Raw genomic sequence first — 17,659 nt, 5'->3', positions numbered from 1 at the left:
CTTTTCTCATCAAATTTTCAACAAAGCTTTATCATGACAATATGGATAAGACAAAGTAATAATTTGGTCAAAGGTCAAAGTCACATAAAATTGTCAATTTTCATGCAATTGACCAGAAATTATAGGAATTTGCATATTGTGTCACTGAATTGGTTCACTAATCAAAAGCTAGAAGCTGATTGTTTGTTTTTGTTAGATCAAAAGGTCAAATTCAAATTTTCAACCACACTTTATTATGAGAATATGGACAAGACAAATTAATAATTTGTGAACAAAATGTCAAAGGTCAACATCACATAAAATAATCATTTTAAATCCAATTGACCTGAGATTTTAAGAATTTGCCTATTGGGTCACTGATTTGGTTCACCAATCAAAAGCTAGACGCTGATTGTTTTTTTTAATCAAAAGGTGAAAGGTCAAGGTTGCATAAAATCGGCAATTTTCATCCAATTGACCTGAATTTTTAAGAATATGTATATTGGGTCACTGAATTGGTTCACCCAATCAAAAGCAAGAAGTTGCCTGTTTTTTTTTAGCTCAAAAGGTCAAAGGTCAAGGTGGCATAAAATATCAATATGGCAGTGACCCAATACGACCCAATTTGAGTGCAAATTCGAGTGCAAAATAAAATGTTGAGAGTAAAAGAGCGTTATTTTAAATTTGAACGTGCACAGGAAACATGGACATAATAGTCCAGTCAAAGTAGGGCTGGACCTAGAACAAATTGCAAAAGAAGGTTTTTTGGCTTTAACTTGTTTATTAGGTCCCTCTGATGAACATATAAAAAGTCTCAAACTTTTGGACACCTGGAAAGTGGTTAATTTGCATAAATTCAAGATGGCCGCCGTCCAAAGCTTCAATTTACAGCTAACTTTTTTCTGGCTGCTCCTAGACCCTATAAATGTATTACAAACAAGTGGAATATGATATCAAAATACAGAATGAGGCATTGCAAATGTGATATGACGTCACCATGACGTAGTATGACGTCATTCAGAGGCAATGATGTCATTCATGATAGGAGTTCGTATTCACTTGGATCATCGGTGCTTGCATCAAAGTTGCTATTTTGACAGAGTCCTTTACATTCACCACATGCACTGGAACATTCAAGCTCATTCCGTTTGCAACTACAGCGTTGAGTGTCACAGTTGCCCTTACACTGACATCTGACCAATTTCAGTAGTGAATCAGGAGCCACTGGCGAATCCATCGTCTTTGGTTCAAGCTGTCCCTTCCGCAGACACCAGCCCCATTTCTCGGGGTCCACACTGTTCCCCATCCATTCCTGGACCTGACAATAAACTCGGAACGAGTGGTATTTGGCTGCATCGGTTGTTGGGGGAAGGCTTTGAACTTCAACGGTAGTTGAACTTTTTGCCACCTTGTTGCAAAACTTTGTCTTCCGCAGTCCGTAAAGGGTGTCATTTCCTTTTCCCCCGTACAAATAAACCAAGGCCTTTTCACCAGCTGATGATATCGCGTCTTTAGTTCCACTTTGGCAACAGAATGCTTCTATACATTTCAAGAAACCGTTCTCTTCCCTCACTTTCCTCAAGGCAGCCCTTTTACCAATACCATACAGTCGTGAGGTTGAGTCACATCCACAGAGTGCATGGACAACTGGCAGGACACGGCAGATGCTTTCACCCAGAGCTTCTGCTACAGAGTTAATATGCCAACATTTCCCACCGTCCTTGCTCGACTTGAAGTACAAATCATTCATCCCTCGTTCCGCATAATGACACAACAGCACCAACAAGTCTGTGTCCTCACCTATCACATATGTCACGGTTTCCCTTGCATGTTCAATTCCCTTCTTCGCAATCATGACATCTGCATCTGCTGGCGCATTGACACAGTCAATTCCATTTGCCTTGAATGTTTCACACAATAAGTCAATGAAGTTTTGCTTATTGTCCGAGTTTGACAAGAAGTTTTCCTTTTTTGACCTAAGGGGCATGGTTGGAGTGAACATCACCTTTTGACCAAAGACTCCTTTTGATCGTCGATTGTGTGTCATGTCCTTGGTAGTAGGTCCTGATTTATAACCGTCGACTACAACCACCGGGTTGAGAAAGTTTTTGGAAACATGCTTCATGTACATGTTTGCAATGTCCTCAAATGTGTCACCCTTCTTCCATGGAATCCTTTGCAATAAGGAACCACCATCCAGAACATGGGTCACAGTCCTTTCTTCCTCAAATGATTCCAATGCCGACCTGGGAGCAACAGCAGCTATCTCATCTCCTAGCTGTGTTTTATTGGCTTCCCTGAGCCTCCCCCACTTACCGAACAGAGCAGTAGGGTAGCTAGACAACTCATACGCAAAGACCTCTTCAACACCTAACTCTCTGTTATTAGCAAAGATGAGGAGCCTCTGGAAAAGGAGCTGTGGGTCGATTGCTACTTTTTCAGCACTGATTGTAACCTTTTTACCCAACGACGCAACTTGATCTTTCTTCCTAAATGAAAAGTCAAAAGCATTGCTACCTTCCATCTTCTGCACAATGTTCATAACAACCTCATACAGTAAATGAGGATTGGCCGAGGCTGGTCCTGTCACACCGTTGGCAATATTCCTGAGTTCATTTGATTCTTGAAATGGATCATAATCCTTGAAGAATGCGAGAACCTTCTCTGTGTCCTTCCTATCTCGTTCACGCCTTGCTTCAGTCATTTCTTTGTGCTGCTCAGAGGTGTGGAAATGCTTCCCTGTGAGTTCTTGCATAACTTCACTCACCTCAGCGCAGGCTGGCATAGCAAGTAACCAGCGCAGGCGTTGCGTTTCCTCCATGCCCCTATCACGTGTCAATCCACCATTCGTTTTCAAAGAGCGCATCAAAACCTGCTCTATAACCAAGTCGCTTGGCAGTCCTGCCCACAGCCGATCACTTCGGCGGATCACAAATAGACCGGAGTTCAATTGGCAGAACATGTCTGGGTTGAGCTGCTCAAGTTCAATCATGTCTTGAATGTACACATGGGCTGACTTGGCATAATTGTTATGACCACACGCTGCAAAGTACGGCAACATCTCCTGGAGTGTTCTGAGGTACAGTAGGAAATCGCCCATTCTCAGTGCCCTCAGGAAGCGACACAGCAAGTCAATCATGTCCATGTATTGAATCCATAGCTTTCCCATCTTATGCTCTGCTACGGAGCTCTTCTCAGCTTTAAGTTTTTCACAAATTCTGTTGAAAACGTCTTTACTGCAGACTTCATCCGGTGAAACGTCTTCACGCAACAGCTTATCCAAAAGATCTGCAGCCTCCTGGAAGTCCTTGCATTCGTCACTTTCCTCATCTACCATTGAGAGGTTGAGACCGTATGCCCTGCCTAACACAATCGAACTCAAGGCTGTGTCAACCAAGAAGTGGCCTCTGATTGCTCGTGCATAGGCTTTCCCACTCAGCATTTGGGTCACAGCATTTTCAGCATATATAAGTTCCAAAACCTCCTTAAGCCCAGATGCTTCCATAACATGGCCCATGCATCCCAAAAAGCTCATCACAGAGTGAAAGCCACCAAGGTTCAAAACAATGGGTTTCAGTTCGCTTCCTTCCTTCTCATGAACAATGATCGTCTTCGCTTTCCAATAAAGCGGTTGGTCGAATGTCAGCATTGGCGTCGTTCCTTGGCGATGGCTTTCCGCAGCAACGAAGTGAAGTGTTGAGTAAATACAACTCATGGCAGTAGGGTCCATGTCAATCATGGGCAAGAAATGGACGGATGATTTCCCTGGGTGTGGTCCATGGCACACACTCTGCATTAAGCCGGACCAGCCTGGTCGTTTTGGTCGAAGCAACCATGACGTTTTCCACAGTATGTCCAGATTTTCAAGCTTGTCAGATGCTGAAATGGGGTCAAGCTTTCTAAATTCGAGAGGCCCACCCTTCTTACGAACACTGCGGTAGTATTTGATTTCAATTTGAGCTGCCGTGAAGTTGTTTCCAGGTGACTGCAATCTTGGTATTGATGTTGTGTCTCTTACTCCAGGGGTGACAGCAACAATTATACCCATACCATGGTATGTTCCTCGCCCATCAAGCGTACGCAAGTTGTGATCAACATTGTCTGCAACGAACTGTCCAAACCTGCCTGCAGTGGATATGTTGGTGCCCCTGAAATTGGCAGCACACTTCGAAAACCTCAAAACTTCTGCGTAAGGCAGACAGAAGCCGTGGCTGTGTAAACTGTCCACAAGGAAGCGGGAACCAAAGTGCTGGTGCATTTGAACCGCCAATCCATACTGAATGGGTGCTACAATGGCCCTTGGTCTGGTAAGTTGCATGATACTTTGTCCAATTGATGCAACTTCAAGATCACATGACTTGCCACTGAACGTCTCTTGCAGAAATATACGAAGGGACTGCGGAACGTACGCCACATTCTTTTCCAGCGACCGGAGTTCAGAAGGATCTGGATAGAAATCTCTACAAGTATCAATGTTCTTTATATCTGCTTTGATCAACTGTGCCGCAGCCCTGACGATCTTTCTTTTTCCTGCTTCCTCATCATCAGTCTGTGGTGAGTCTTTGAATTGTTGCAAAATCTTTGCAGCAGTTTCTTTGACAGTTACAACATCGCTGCGTCCATGCACGTTACTAATAACCAGTTCATCTCCAAAATATGAAATAAGTTTCTGTTTCATGTACTTTACACTATACGCTTCAACATCAGGGCACAACTGGGACATTCTATCAACGACATCCACCACTGTAGTCTGTTCATCATCATTGCCACTGACTAGGTCCTCGATTGCGAGCAGAAATGCTTCCTCTCGTGACGCATCTACTTTGCGACCCTTGCGAGGAGGTTCACTGTCTGCGGAATCACGATATTTGGAGGGGATCTGCCTATGTGTCTGGAAATTTGAGCTGCACTGCTTGTGATATATTGCGTCAGCTGCTGGAAGATCGCGTGCAAAGTTAATTCGGCCTCTAACAGTCTCAGCCCACTCATCAGCCCTGGCATCACATGCAGAAAGTATTGTCCTTTGAAAGTTGAAGGTGCGTACTGGATACACTTCTTTTGAAGCATGCTTTGTGTCCAAATATATTTTTCTACCACAAAAAAAGCAGTTCTCTGTAAAACAAAAGTGTGGTTCCTGAGAACGAAGAGCAGGTTTTTCAGGACGTTTCTTCTGCTTCCCAGGGATTCTATTTGGCTTCGTATTGACATGCATCTTTCGGCAATCAATGTGCACCGTTTGGCCCTCGGACACGGTAATTGACGGCGTTCCACGTTCAGTACTGGCCTTGTTGATAGTATCTGCTCCCTTCGCCCTCAGCTTGACTGTTTCTCCTTCGTCTAACGTGTTTGAGCAAATGCCGCAGGGATTATGCACCACCTCTTCTTCCATGGCTTCGGTAGATGTCGCACCATTAGACATGGTCCAATCTGTTGAAACAAGAAACAAGATGATGGGATTAGTATAGGCCTAGGCAAAATTGAAGCTTTGGACGGCGGCCATCTTGAATTTATGCAAATTAACCACTTTCCAGGTGTCCAAAAGTTTGAGACTTTTTATATGTTCATCAGAGGGACCTAATAAACAAGTTAAAGCCAAAAAACCTTGTTTGTAATACATTTATAGGGTCTAGGAGCAGCCAGAAAAAAGTTAGCTGTAAATTGAAGCTTTGGATGGCGGCCATCTTGAATTTATGCAAATTAACCACTTTCCAGGTGTCCAAAAGTTTGAGACTTTTTATATGTTCATCAGAGGGACCTAATAAACAAGTTAAAGCAAAAAAACCTTCTATTGCAATTTGTTTTAGGTCCTTGTTAAATGATTGCTAGATTTACTGGACTATAATGGCGGATGTCAATGTTATAGCGGATGGGGAAGAACGCATGCATGGAGGCAAACCGGGGGAGGGGTTAGGTGAGGAGCCCAGGTTAGGAATCTCCCTCACTACTGACTTCATCTGAAGCCATTTCCTATGGGCACAAGTGGGGATCAGGAGTCTAGCGCGATATCCATCCAATGCCGTATTACAATTATTAATGGAACAAATGGATAAAAGGACGATTTGGAGAATAAAATGGATAAAAATCGTGAATCTAAAAGTAGTCGTTGTGGAACCGGATGCATTTTTGAGTCTACATTGTGGAACCGGAATCATTTGGAAGTATGTGTTGTGGAGCCGGAAGCATTTAGAAGTATGCGTTGTGGAACCGGAAGCATTTTTGAGTCTGAATTGTGGAACTAGAAGCATTTATAAGTATTCATTCTGGAACCGGAACCTTTTAGAAGTCTGCATTGTGGAAGCGGAATTATTTATAAGTGTGCATTTTGGAACTGGAAGCATTTAGAAGTATGCGTTGGGGAACCGTAAGCATTTAGAAGTCTGCATTGTGGAACCGGAATTATTTAGAAGTATGCTTTCTGGAATGAAAATCATTTAGAAGTATGCGTTCTGGAACCGGACGCATTTAGAAGTATGTATTCTGGAACCGGAAGCATTTAGAAGTATGCATTCTGGAACCGGAAACATTTAGAAGTCTGCGTTAAGGTGAATTACAATTTAGATTGGATGTATTGTGGTGAAATACAATGTGGATGGATATTGCAGTCGGTGACTAAAATTACACGCGCCATGACTTTTGGTGACCTCTAGACATCAGTAAAGAAAAGCCAATGGCCTCTGCCAGAAGACGAGTAAGCCGGTTATAGTCATGTTAATTGGGTTGTTTTGGAGTTGATGTGGAGAATGCAGTCTTTTGAAAGGATGATCTGTTCCACTAGAAACAAAGGACTAGTTTGTGCTTGAACTTGGAGAACAGAAAGAGAGAGACTTAGTTGTGTTGGGCCTTACAGTTAGGAATGCACATGTTTTAGGTCTGAAGGAGTGGTGGGTGCTGTGAAACAGAAAAATAGAATGATCCTTGAGATGAACCTATCAGGTATCTTGGCAGTTTAATTATTTTTAGTGTTGAACCAATTTGTTTTTGTTTGTTTTTCTTTATTTAATATCATTGCAAAAATTCTTTTTCTAATATCATGGAATTGAACAGATTATTATGGTGCCAATACAACAACAACAACATGCATTTTAAAGGCCATTTTCCCTACGAGAGCGGGGGTTAGCCTAAATAAATACCGCCTAAATATTGCGGGGGTGCCAATAACAACTATATTGGGATTGCATTGATTAATTTGTTGTGACCTAATCCTCTACACTAATTTAATTTTCATCACCATAACTGTAAAAGTTAAAAGGAACACGATGTGCTTCCTGGATGCAGACTGGATTTACAACGTGAGTGGTGCAAGGTGCAGTGTGACCAGAGTGAGGTGCTACACACAGTGATGCAAAGAAGTCTAAAAAACGATCCAGACGATCGTTTTTCCTCACCCAGAAAGAACAGTACACAGTGCCCAAGTGGAGGCCACTTGGACAAACGATGAAACAACTGAACCCACATGGAAGGTTTGGTGATTGACCTTAATACAGAGTGGCTGATAAACAAATCGAGCAATACGGGTTTCTGAAGGTTATTCCAACTATTCAATGAGCTTCCACTACCGTAAAATGGGGTGAATAGGTACAGCAAGGTGAATAGGGACACAAACTGAAAACAAGTTCGGAAACTTTTTTCGCTGAAAATTGATAACCATACTGATTTGTTGATATTTGGGTTAAAAGTGTTCTCTTGTTTTTTTTAAAAAGCAACTTATAGTCCCTATTAACCCCATATATGGGTTAAATAGGAATAAATAGGATTTTTATGGCTGTCCCTATTCACCCCGTTTTACGGGTGAATAGGGACAGTCACTAATACAAAAAAATAATAATCAAGAAATAGGGACAGTTTGGAGAAACTTTTTATCCCATATTTTTTTTCATTGGCACCGTGGTTTATATTATGGGTGCATATTATGTGCATCCATCTGAGCTATCAATTTAGCAATAAGTTGGAAACTCAGGATTGTTTCTTGATTAATATTTATTTATTTATTAGTGACTGTCCCTTTTCACCCGTAAAACGGGGTGAATAGGGACAGCCATAAAAATCCTGTTTATTCCTATTTAACCCATATATGGGGTTAATAGGGACTATAAGTTGCTTTTTAAAAAAACAAGAGAACACTTTCAACCCAAATATCAACAAATCAGTATGATTATCAATTTTCAGCAAAAAAAAATTCCAAACTTTTTTTCAGTTTGTGTCCCTATTCACCCCATTTTACGGTACGCTTTCTTGTAAAGAGACAAAATGTTAACTGTCAGTTTTAACCCCTATTTAATTAATCTTGTTATTTTAAACCCTATTTAATTGTTCCCTCCTTTCACCATTGCACTTGTTCCATCAATGTACATTTTATTTATTTTTGTACATAGCAGCAAACAATCCATTTTTAAAGGTTATCAGTGCAATTCAATCTTCATGGGGTGATGCAAGTCTTGTTCGCATGCTGATGAAACCTTTTGAAACTTGAATAAATCTAAAATCACCTGTGACCCATTACAGGGGATGTGTCTGAGGAAGTCCAAGTGCTAGAAAAGACTGAAAATATAATATATTTTTATTTATTTGTTTTACAAATTGTTGGATAGGCCGGATCTGGATTTGAACCGAAATTGAATCGGCTTGTTCTGGTCACCTACCCAACTCATCCACCTAGTTTTTGCATAATCTGTCCACAACTTTTTGAAATATCGTGCTATACAGTATATCGGTTTTGGCCCTATCTCTCAATTGTGAAGAAAAACAAATTCTCAAATCTGAATCCAGATCTTCACCAAAGGGACTAAATTCATCCTGGTCACACACCCAACCTGTCCACCAGGTTTCATCCAAATCCATCCACAACCTTTTGAGATATTCTGCTCACAGGTGTGAAAATAACCTCCGTCAACCATCGGTTGGGGTTGCGTTGATTTGTTGTGAAAACGATGAAGACCAACAGGATTGATGCGACCACCTCCTCAGACCATACACAAGCAGTTACCAGACATTTTGAATCACATCCGCAACACACAACAGGCCGCAACAGTTTCTGCACAATCAAGCACTCAAAATTTTATGGGGAAGGAATGGTAGAGGAAGGCGAGGAAGAAAGGAGGAGGGGGGGTGGGGGGTAGAAGCCTCATGACATGTCGCTATACTGTACACTCCAGGAGGGAGGGGAGTGTGAGCGAGGGAAAGAGGGAGGGAGAGAGAGGTGGGGGAGAGGGGGAGAGTGGGGTTAGAGAGAGAGAGGAGTGGGGGAGAGGGAGAGAGTGGGGTTAGAGAGAGAGAGGAGTGGGGGAGAGGGAGAGAGTGGGGATAGAGAGACAGGAGTGGGGGATGATGAGAGAGGGGAGGGAAGAGTGAGGAGAGGATAGAGGGTGGGTTGAAAATCCAGCAAATGTGTCGCCCAGTTTAATGCCCATCTGAGGGATAGCACACACATTGATAAATCACCGTGCCTGTGAAACACCGGGATGACAGTTTATAGCTGGGTCGGGATTCAAACCCAGACTAGGTGGCTTAGAGCAAGTGTGCATGCCTCCCGGACATCGTGCTTGTCCCATTGCTTTAATCTTCTAATTTATTTTCGCTTCCAATTCCTGGGATGGCCTCATGGAGTAGCGAGCTACTGTATCACCATGGAAGCAAAGTGGTTTAAACACTTGAGGTATATATTTTTTAATAGGTATAATATAATTATATTAATATAATCAAAGAAGATTGCACAAAAGAGGGAAAAATAAAAGAATTTTAGTGGGCAAGGCACCGCCCGACACGACACCGGACACCAACACAGGCACATGGGAGCGGGGAGGGTAGAGGGGGAAAGTTTGAAGGAGAATAATTATCAGAAGCAGATTGTTTCTCCATTGTTTTCCGAGCTTGAATAAATAGTTTCTCTCAGTTTGAAGATCTGGGTGGTGTATGTTGCAAAAAAAAAAAAAAGGAAATAATGAAAAAATACATTATGTTGTTGTTTTGGCAATCTCATGAGTAGCTGAGTTTCTCCATCATGCTTTGAAGAAGAAGACAAAAGGCTAATGCTTTGTTCACGCTGTTTCTCCAGAAGAATTATCATGGCTGAGTTTCTCTGTAATGCTTTGAGTTTGAAGAAGAAGAGGAATTATCAGAAGGAGATCGTTTGTTTTTCTGTAATGTTTTCTGAATTTGAATTAAACAAAAATTGTTTAGTTTCACATTCACAGCTTGCACCAACATGCGGAACTCCAAACCGAGAGAAGTTGATGGACATTAGTTTTTTTTATATGTACAGTCGGATCCCGACATTCGTGGGTTCCGCGTATTCACTGTTGATAAATTGCGACCTCCTTCTACATTCACAGTCCTATGTCCCGCGTATTCACGGTTTTTCATGGGCGCAAAAAAAACAACTTGAAAAAAACTAGAACTGCCACTTTATAACTGCTGGCAGTGATGACCGGTTTCCACTGCCTTCCCACTTTGATACAACCCCACTTTAATTTGACCGCTTTGTTTTATTTGACCAGTGGTTTAATGCAGTGGTTTAAGTGACGCAGTGGTTTAATTTGACCGCTGCTAATGTAACACCCCTGTTTTGTTACAACCCCGCTTTCATCGTAAACACTTTGATACAACCCCGCTTTAATACAACGCGGCTTTGATACAACCCCACTTTCATCGGAAACGCTTTGATACAACCCCGCTTTGATCCAACCCCGCTTTGATCCAACCCCGCTTTGATCCAACCCCGCTTTAATATAACGCCGCTTTGATACAACCCCACTTTCATCGGACACGCTTTGATACAACCCCGGTTTGTTACTACCCCACTTTCATTGGACACACTTTGATACAACCCTGCTTTCATCAGACAGGCTTTGATAAAACCCCACTTTGATACAACCCCGCTTTCATCGGACACGTATTGATACAACCACGCTTTGATACAACCCTGTTTTATTACAACCCCACTTTCATCAGACACACTTCGATAAAACCCTGCTTTCATACAAACCCGCTTTCACCAGACACGCTTTGATACAACCCCAATTTCATCATAATTGAAGATACACTGAAAAGTCACATGGCTGGAGAAGATGAATGTAGAGTTTCTTCTTCTTCACACAATAACAACTTCTACCTTCCTGAACGTACAACCAATCATGTTGAAATTCTAAGTACTTATTCCCATTGCCCACCTCTACATTACTTTAAAGTTTCACGTGGATCAAGCGGTTCAAGAGATATAATTTTAAAAAACATTTCCATTCAATTATTTATGGCTGCCAAACCGTATAACCAATCATGTTGACATTTGATACACTTTATCTGCTTCAGGTCTTCTACGTTACTTTAAAAAGTTTCACGTCGATCAATGAAGCGGTTCAAGAGATAGGTTTTTAAGATATCAGTTGAATTATTTATCACTGCCAAACCATGTGACCTATCGCAAATTTGAAAAGAAAATTTTAGCATCCCGGCATGCGGAACACATTTCTGAAGTTTCCAATCGATATGTTCAAAAATGAGGGAGGAGATAGTTTTTAAAGGTTTATGCTTCAAAAAAAATCATAGCCACCAAACCGTGACCTACATCATGGTTCTAAAACTTTTTGTTCGTCATGGGTATGCGGTCATGCATGTAAAGTTTGGCCTCAATCTGTTCAGCCGTTTTGGAGAAAATTGGTTTTTAAGGCTTTTCTCTTAAACAAATACGGCGGCCGAACCACGTCACCCATGACGTCATTATTTAAAAAATTCCCTCCAATTTATCCCTAGATGATGCTCAAGACATTTCATCCTGATCGGATGAGGTTTTGTACTGTCTAATTATGACATCATAATGGAAGAACCTGTGGCATATGTTGTTCTCCTTGGAGAGTTCTTTACAATGAGCCATGTCTCAATTTTTTTCTACGCAGAACTTTGAGATATCGTGAAGTTTTTTGGTTTTTCCAAGATGGCGCCCGTACCACGTGACCTATGACGTCATAATTACCATTACAATTTAAGCGAAATATCGCTGCTAAACCATGTGACTTGTCGCAAATTCCAAAAGATAATTTTAGCTTCCAGACATGGGGAACATATTTGTGAAGTTTCTACTCGACATAACCAAAAATGAGGGAGGAAATTGGTTTTAAAGGTTTATGCTTCAAAACATAGCTCCAAAATCATGTGACCTATAACGTCATGGTCGCTGAAATTTTTGTTCACCATGAGTATGCAATCATGCATGCAAAGTGTGGGCTCGATCTGTTCAGCTGTTTCTGAGAAAAGGGTTTTTTAGTGGTTTTAAGGCTTTTTTTCTTAAAACAATATGGTGGGCCGGACCAGGTGACCGATGCCATTATAAGTTTCCATTCTCTAATATAATTGTTGCATAGATCACACTCAATAAATGTCAAACATCAGACTAAGCATTGTACTTGTCGAATTATGACGTCATAATTAAGTCAGCAGTGACGTCATCATTAACAGCACTTATTCCCCATGCGGAGTTCTTTACAATGAGCCACGTTTCAATTTTTTCCATGCAGAGATTTGGGAGCAAAGTTCTTCCAAGATGGCGCCCATACCACGGGACCTATGACGTCATAATCAACAAAAAAATTAAACAGGTGGAGGCGCTCCTATGGTGAAAATGTTGTGTCAACCGGTCCAACAGTTGCCGGGACAATGAATTAAAACAAGCGCAGATACAAAGTACACAGCCCCTATGCCAAATAAATAAATAGCATCCTCCAGCGCGGCATTTCCAGGGCACCCGGCGATACCGCTGTGCAGCACATAGAGACGGTATTGGGAGGGTGAGGTGTACGATAATTGATTAATTGCGTAATTAAAATCAATAATGATCATAAAATAATTTCTTAATCAATATTGGCAAATAGTATACCTCAGCCACCAGTGCTTCATCCAAAGCTGCAACTTTTAGAAAATTAATTAAATGAGTCATTAATCAAAATAATTAATTAATTAATCAGTAAATAATAAATCGATTGATCAATCAATAAATCAAAAATATCCTTGATAGCCTCATCACTTGGTCATTGTTGTATCGAAAAATCAGCTTCCTAGCTCAAAAGGTGCCCGAGATATTGCCCAGAAGAGAAAGAAAATAAATAAATACTTAACTCATCGATAATAAATAATTAATCAATTAATTGATTTATCAAAAAATAAAAAATATTGTGTTCAAATCTTTTTTTGCCAAAGCATTGCTCACTATTGTGCCTAAATTTCAGCTTCCTAGCTCAAAGAATGAATGAAATGAATGAATGAATGATCGTTTTAAGGCCATTTTCCCCACTAGAGTGGGGCCCACTAGAGCCTTGCGGGCCCCATGACAATCATGGTTCCCTTTTTGAGGCAATGTTTTTATGGCCGGATGCCCTTCCTGACGCCAACCCTTAGTCGCCTCTTACGATGTGCAGGGAAACGGTGTACCTATTCTAAACCGGGGTACACACCGGGATTCCTAGCTCAAAGGATGGCTGAAATATCACCTGGACAAACAAGAAAACAGAGTGAACACCGAGTACTCCCTTTCAGCGCACGTCATCGCTGGGCCCCCTTCAGTGCTTGGCGATGACGTCAAGCAGCACGTGGACATGGAATTGGAAAGGAGCGGTGTACAAAATGCATACACGACGTACGTGCGTACGGATGCAATCGATTGCTTAACGCTGATTTTTTGTTCACGAGCACAGGGTAATAAATATCTGTCTGGGTAAAATCTTACGCGTCTGAATGCAATGGGGTCCATTTCCATGGCCACCGCAATATATTATGGGGGACTGGACATAAAAAGTGCTATTTTCCACGATGGTAAAACATATATCCATAGAAAAAGAAATAAAAGCTGACCTTCTGTACTGTAGCCTCATATTAATCTTTTGATCTGAAATTCAAATTTCTTTGAGTATAATAACAATAACAAATTTTGGCGCTTTTCCATTGCACAGAACGGTGCGGTACGGTACGGTAATCCCTGTGTCGTTTTTCCATCGCACAACAGGACCGTGAAAATAGGCGGAGTTATCTGAAGTGACGATAAAAAAAACGTGAACGCTGTGATGACGTCATTACCTCCGTCACCAAAGGTGGATAGAGGTTATGTTTTCACCCCTGTCTGTTTGTCTGTGAACAAAATATCTCAAAAAGTTGTGGACGGATTCGGACGAAATTGGGCAGAGATGTAGAGTACGTGACGAGGACGAAATTATTAGATTTTGGTGAAGATCCGGATTCGGATCCGGTTACTAGAGTTTTTAAAGTGATTCTTCACCATTGGGAGATAGGGCCTGAACTCTCCAGGTTTTCCATGTATTTTTTCTGATTCCTATCACTTATGCTTCAGCTATCTTCTCTCCGGAATTGTGCTATTACAAAATAGCGGTTGGGCCTGAACATAGCCTGAGGGTTCTGTGACGATTGTGATTGACCAATCAACGGTCTGCAGTATTGCTAGCTCCACCCATAGATCCGGGTTCGGCTGGCTTGGTACCTATGCATAGCAGGAACCAAATTTAGCACGGGTACTTAGGTACGGTACGGTTCGCTTGGCAATGGAAAAACGAAAAAACGCATTTTGGCTACAGTACGGTACGGTACCGCGGTGGAAAAGCATCATTTGAATTCACCATTCCAAAACTTATGGAGGACACTGTATATTACACAATGCGGTCCTCGTATTAAAATATTTTTACTCCCTCCAATTTGTACACTTCATAGCTCGTTTGCGCTCAGTTGGCATTAACTCCCATATTCAGTAGCCCCAAAGACCCTTCTTCACCAGCCCGTGTGTTTTTTTTGGACCAGCCGAAATGGGTCAAGATCGCCCGGCCAAATCCCGCTAAGTCATGTCCTAAGTTTGTCGCACAACAAACTTGCGTACAACTAATGATAAAGAACATAACGTCTTTTAGCTAAGACGTGGACGTTAAATTAGCCTCGATAAAATTGATAAACAGATAAATAAATAGCCCACAGCCCAAATTTGGGCCGGTGTGTTTACAAATACCTGGATCGATTTCTGGTCCCAGTCCGTCACTGGCTGGAACCTTTACAATGGTTTACATTCTCAATGCAACACTGACATTGGCACCCGAGTGAGGTACGTGCCGAGCTTTACTTAAAATACCACGTATGACGCAATAGATTCCCAATGGAGTGGCGAGAGGATGGGCCTCGACATTGCAACTCCATCAGCGATCAACGAGACATGGGACTATGGAAGCCGATGACAGCAAAAAGGGTTTCGACTTTTGAGATCTTCTTTCGTGTGCAGCACAAGGCTGCGGGGTGGCGTCATCGGCTGTGCCCCCGATAGTGCTCTAGCTCTGCTGGGTAGGGCAGGAATTTGTTCATGGTGCTGACGATAGCTCACCGACTACTCACGAAGGACACCGTGTGGTGTTAAACGTCCGCCAACGAATGCCAGTAAAGGGGAGGCCATTTAATGTCCGTCCAAGGGACGGCACGTTGACTCTCCCTACCTGCAAAACACCAGGATGAGTTTATAGCCGGGCCAAGATGTGAACACAGACGAGACAGCTTAGAGACGAGTGTGCATACCTACAGGCTGAACTGCCAGTCGGGTTTTGGGGTGTGCAAAAAAAATAAGAGAAACGGGTAGGAAGAGTCATGGATAATCCACACAGGCATGGGCAAGGAATTTAGGAGGGTGGGGGTGGATTATGCCACATTGCCATACGGGGAAGAAAAAATAAATTTAAATAGAAAAAAAAGAATATATATATATACGTATATCGATTAAAGAAGTCACAAACTCAATTTGACTGGTGCTTCCTTTCCAAAGTCCCCTACTTGATCCCATCAAATGACTGCTACGATTCCACACTGTTTATGACCCATTACGTTTTTTTTGTCTTTTTATTTTGATATTTATTTTAAATATATATATATATAAATTATTATATATATATATATATTTTTTTTTTTAATACTTTATTCCGAGTTAGGATCTGATTAACAACAGAATGATAACCTCACCCCCACCATAATTTGGTGATGGTTAAACTCTCGTTTCATCTGCGGTTTCTTTTTAAAACGTTACATATTAAATCCGAAGGAAATATCCTTCGTATCCACAAATGGGTCACCTGACCAATGTTCATTTTAGGACTACCTCCCATACAACAGATTTGCACAAGATCACATGGACTGTTCATTGACAGGGTAACCAAGAATGTGAAAAGGCTTTGACCTTTGAATAGACTGTACCAACCCTGTGTATTGTCTGGTGATTACATTTCCAAAATAGCAAACCTGCCCAATCTTACATAGCTCCTGTGAATGGTTGAAATAAAACACCGTTTTCGTAGATTTGCACAATCGACATGTTCCACTCAAAGCACAACTTCTACCGAATAATAATGTACACATAATCACACATCCTTCCTACAGTGTGCTCAAGGCGCTAACAGACTTGCACATAATACAAAAGAAAAACTAAAACATTCATCTAACGCTAGAACGGCATTCGGTAGAGCGCACACCTCCACCAGGCTGAGCAGTTTGTTTTGTATCCCATCGATAGGCCGGATCTGGATTCGGACCTGAACCAAAATCTAATCGGCTTGTTCTTGGCACCAAACCGACTCATCCACTAAATTTAGCCACAACTCGTCCATAACCTTTTTGAAATGTTACGTTTGTAGTGGGTAGACAATGATTACCTTAGAACCAGGTAGAATGTATAGATAAGTGTGCTCCGATTGTCGTGAAGAAGAACCACCCCATGTAATAAGTAGGGAATTTGTATTAGACCGGAGTGTCGGGTTAAGCTTGTACCTTCGTCCCCATCACGAAGGGTGGTGCTTGTTAATTAGCTCGGGGATTATAGGTAAATTAATTCCCTGTTTGTAAATACCTCTGTAATCTATTCCTTTGTTCTTTATGACACTGCACTATACACTAGCCAAAATCACCCAATAACTACACCACTAATTAATAAAACCACCGGAAACCATGCATGAAGCACTAGCGCTGATTATCCCGACGTGGTGAATCGCACAGGACAGGCAGGCTGAGAGCAGCGCCCAGAGGGGCAGTGATTGGTCCGGGTTTGATTGACAGAAAGGACAAGTAAGAAGGGACTCGCTGATTGGGGAGACAGGCACGGATGACGTCAGAGCAGCGTGTACAAAGTGGTTGGAGTGGTGGACATTTTACCTTCTTGGTTTTGGTCTGGCAGTGAACGGTTGTGTACCGGAATCTTCTTCTCCTTCCCCTCTTACTTCTGGCGTCTGGGATTCAGAGCGAACGTCCCTTTTGCGCTTGGTTGTGCTTTGCTCTCTGCACGGGGAAGCTTCATCGTGAGCGGCCATGTTGGGACATCTTGCTGGTGATTGTGCGGAGGAAGAGCCGCGGTCCGGGAACTGCGGTTTTCTGTCCAGAGGACGGGCTGCACGCATGCTGTTCGCTTCACACGTAAGGCCTGTTTCGTGCCAACGAGCGCGGCCTAGTGAACGAGGGCGAGTGAGGCTTTTTTCCCCGCCAACACCAGAGCTCCAGCTGGATTGTGCGCTCGGGGAGGGCCTGGACGATTGACGACACATCCCGGCCAAGTTGAGCTGCATGCCCACTAAATAACCAAACAAATATATTTTCCAGTTCTTTTTCCCATCTGTGGGGACATGCCGTTTACGAATGTAGTTTTATCGTGTCGTTTCCTTGTTACCAGCCT

The 17,659-nt window shown here is 42.1% G+C and overlaps 1 protein-coding gene across 1 annotated transcript in view; it reads left to right on the top strand.

Annotated features, from left to right (window-relative positions):
* Positions 1-7,697, top strand: part of CCDC13 (coiled-coil domain containing 13) — a 113,859-nt gene extending 106,162 nt beyond the window's left edge. The window contains exon 11 of the mRNA XM_068118130.2: positions 7,255-7,697. Coding sequence (XP_067974231.2) covers positions 7,255-7,417 — 163 coding nt within the window. The 3' untranslated portion in view covers positions 7,418-7,697. The remainder of the gene's footprint in view (positions 1-7,254) is intronic.
* Positions 7,698-17,659: the final 9,962 nt, after the last annotated feature.

Source organism: Myxine glutinosa, chromosome 1, assembly GCF_964187855.1.
Source record: "Myxine glutinosa chromosome 1, kmMyxGlut1.1, whole genome shotgun sequence".
NCBI lineage: Eukaryota > Metazoa > Chordata > Myxini > Myxiniformes > Myxinidae > Myxine > Myxine glutinosa.
This window is presented reverse-complemented; position numbering and strand designations above follow the sequence as displayed.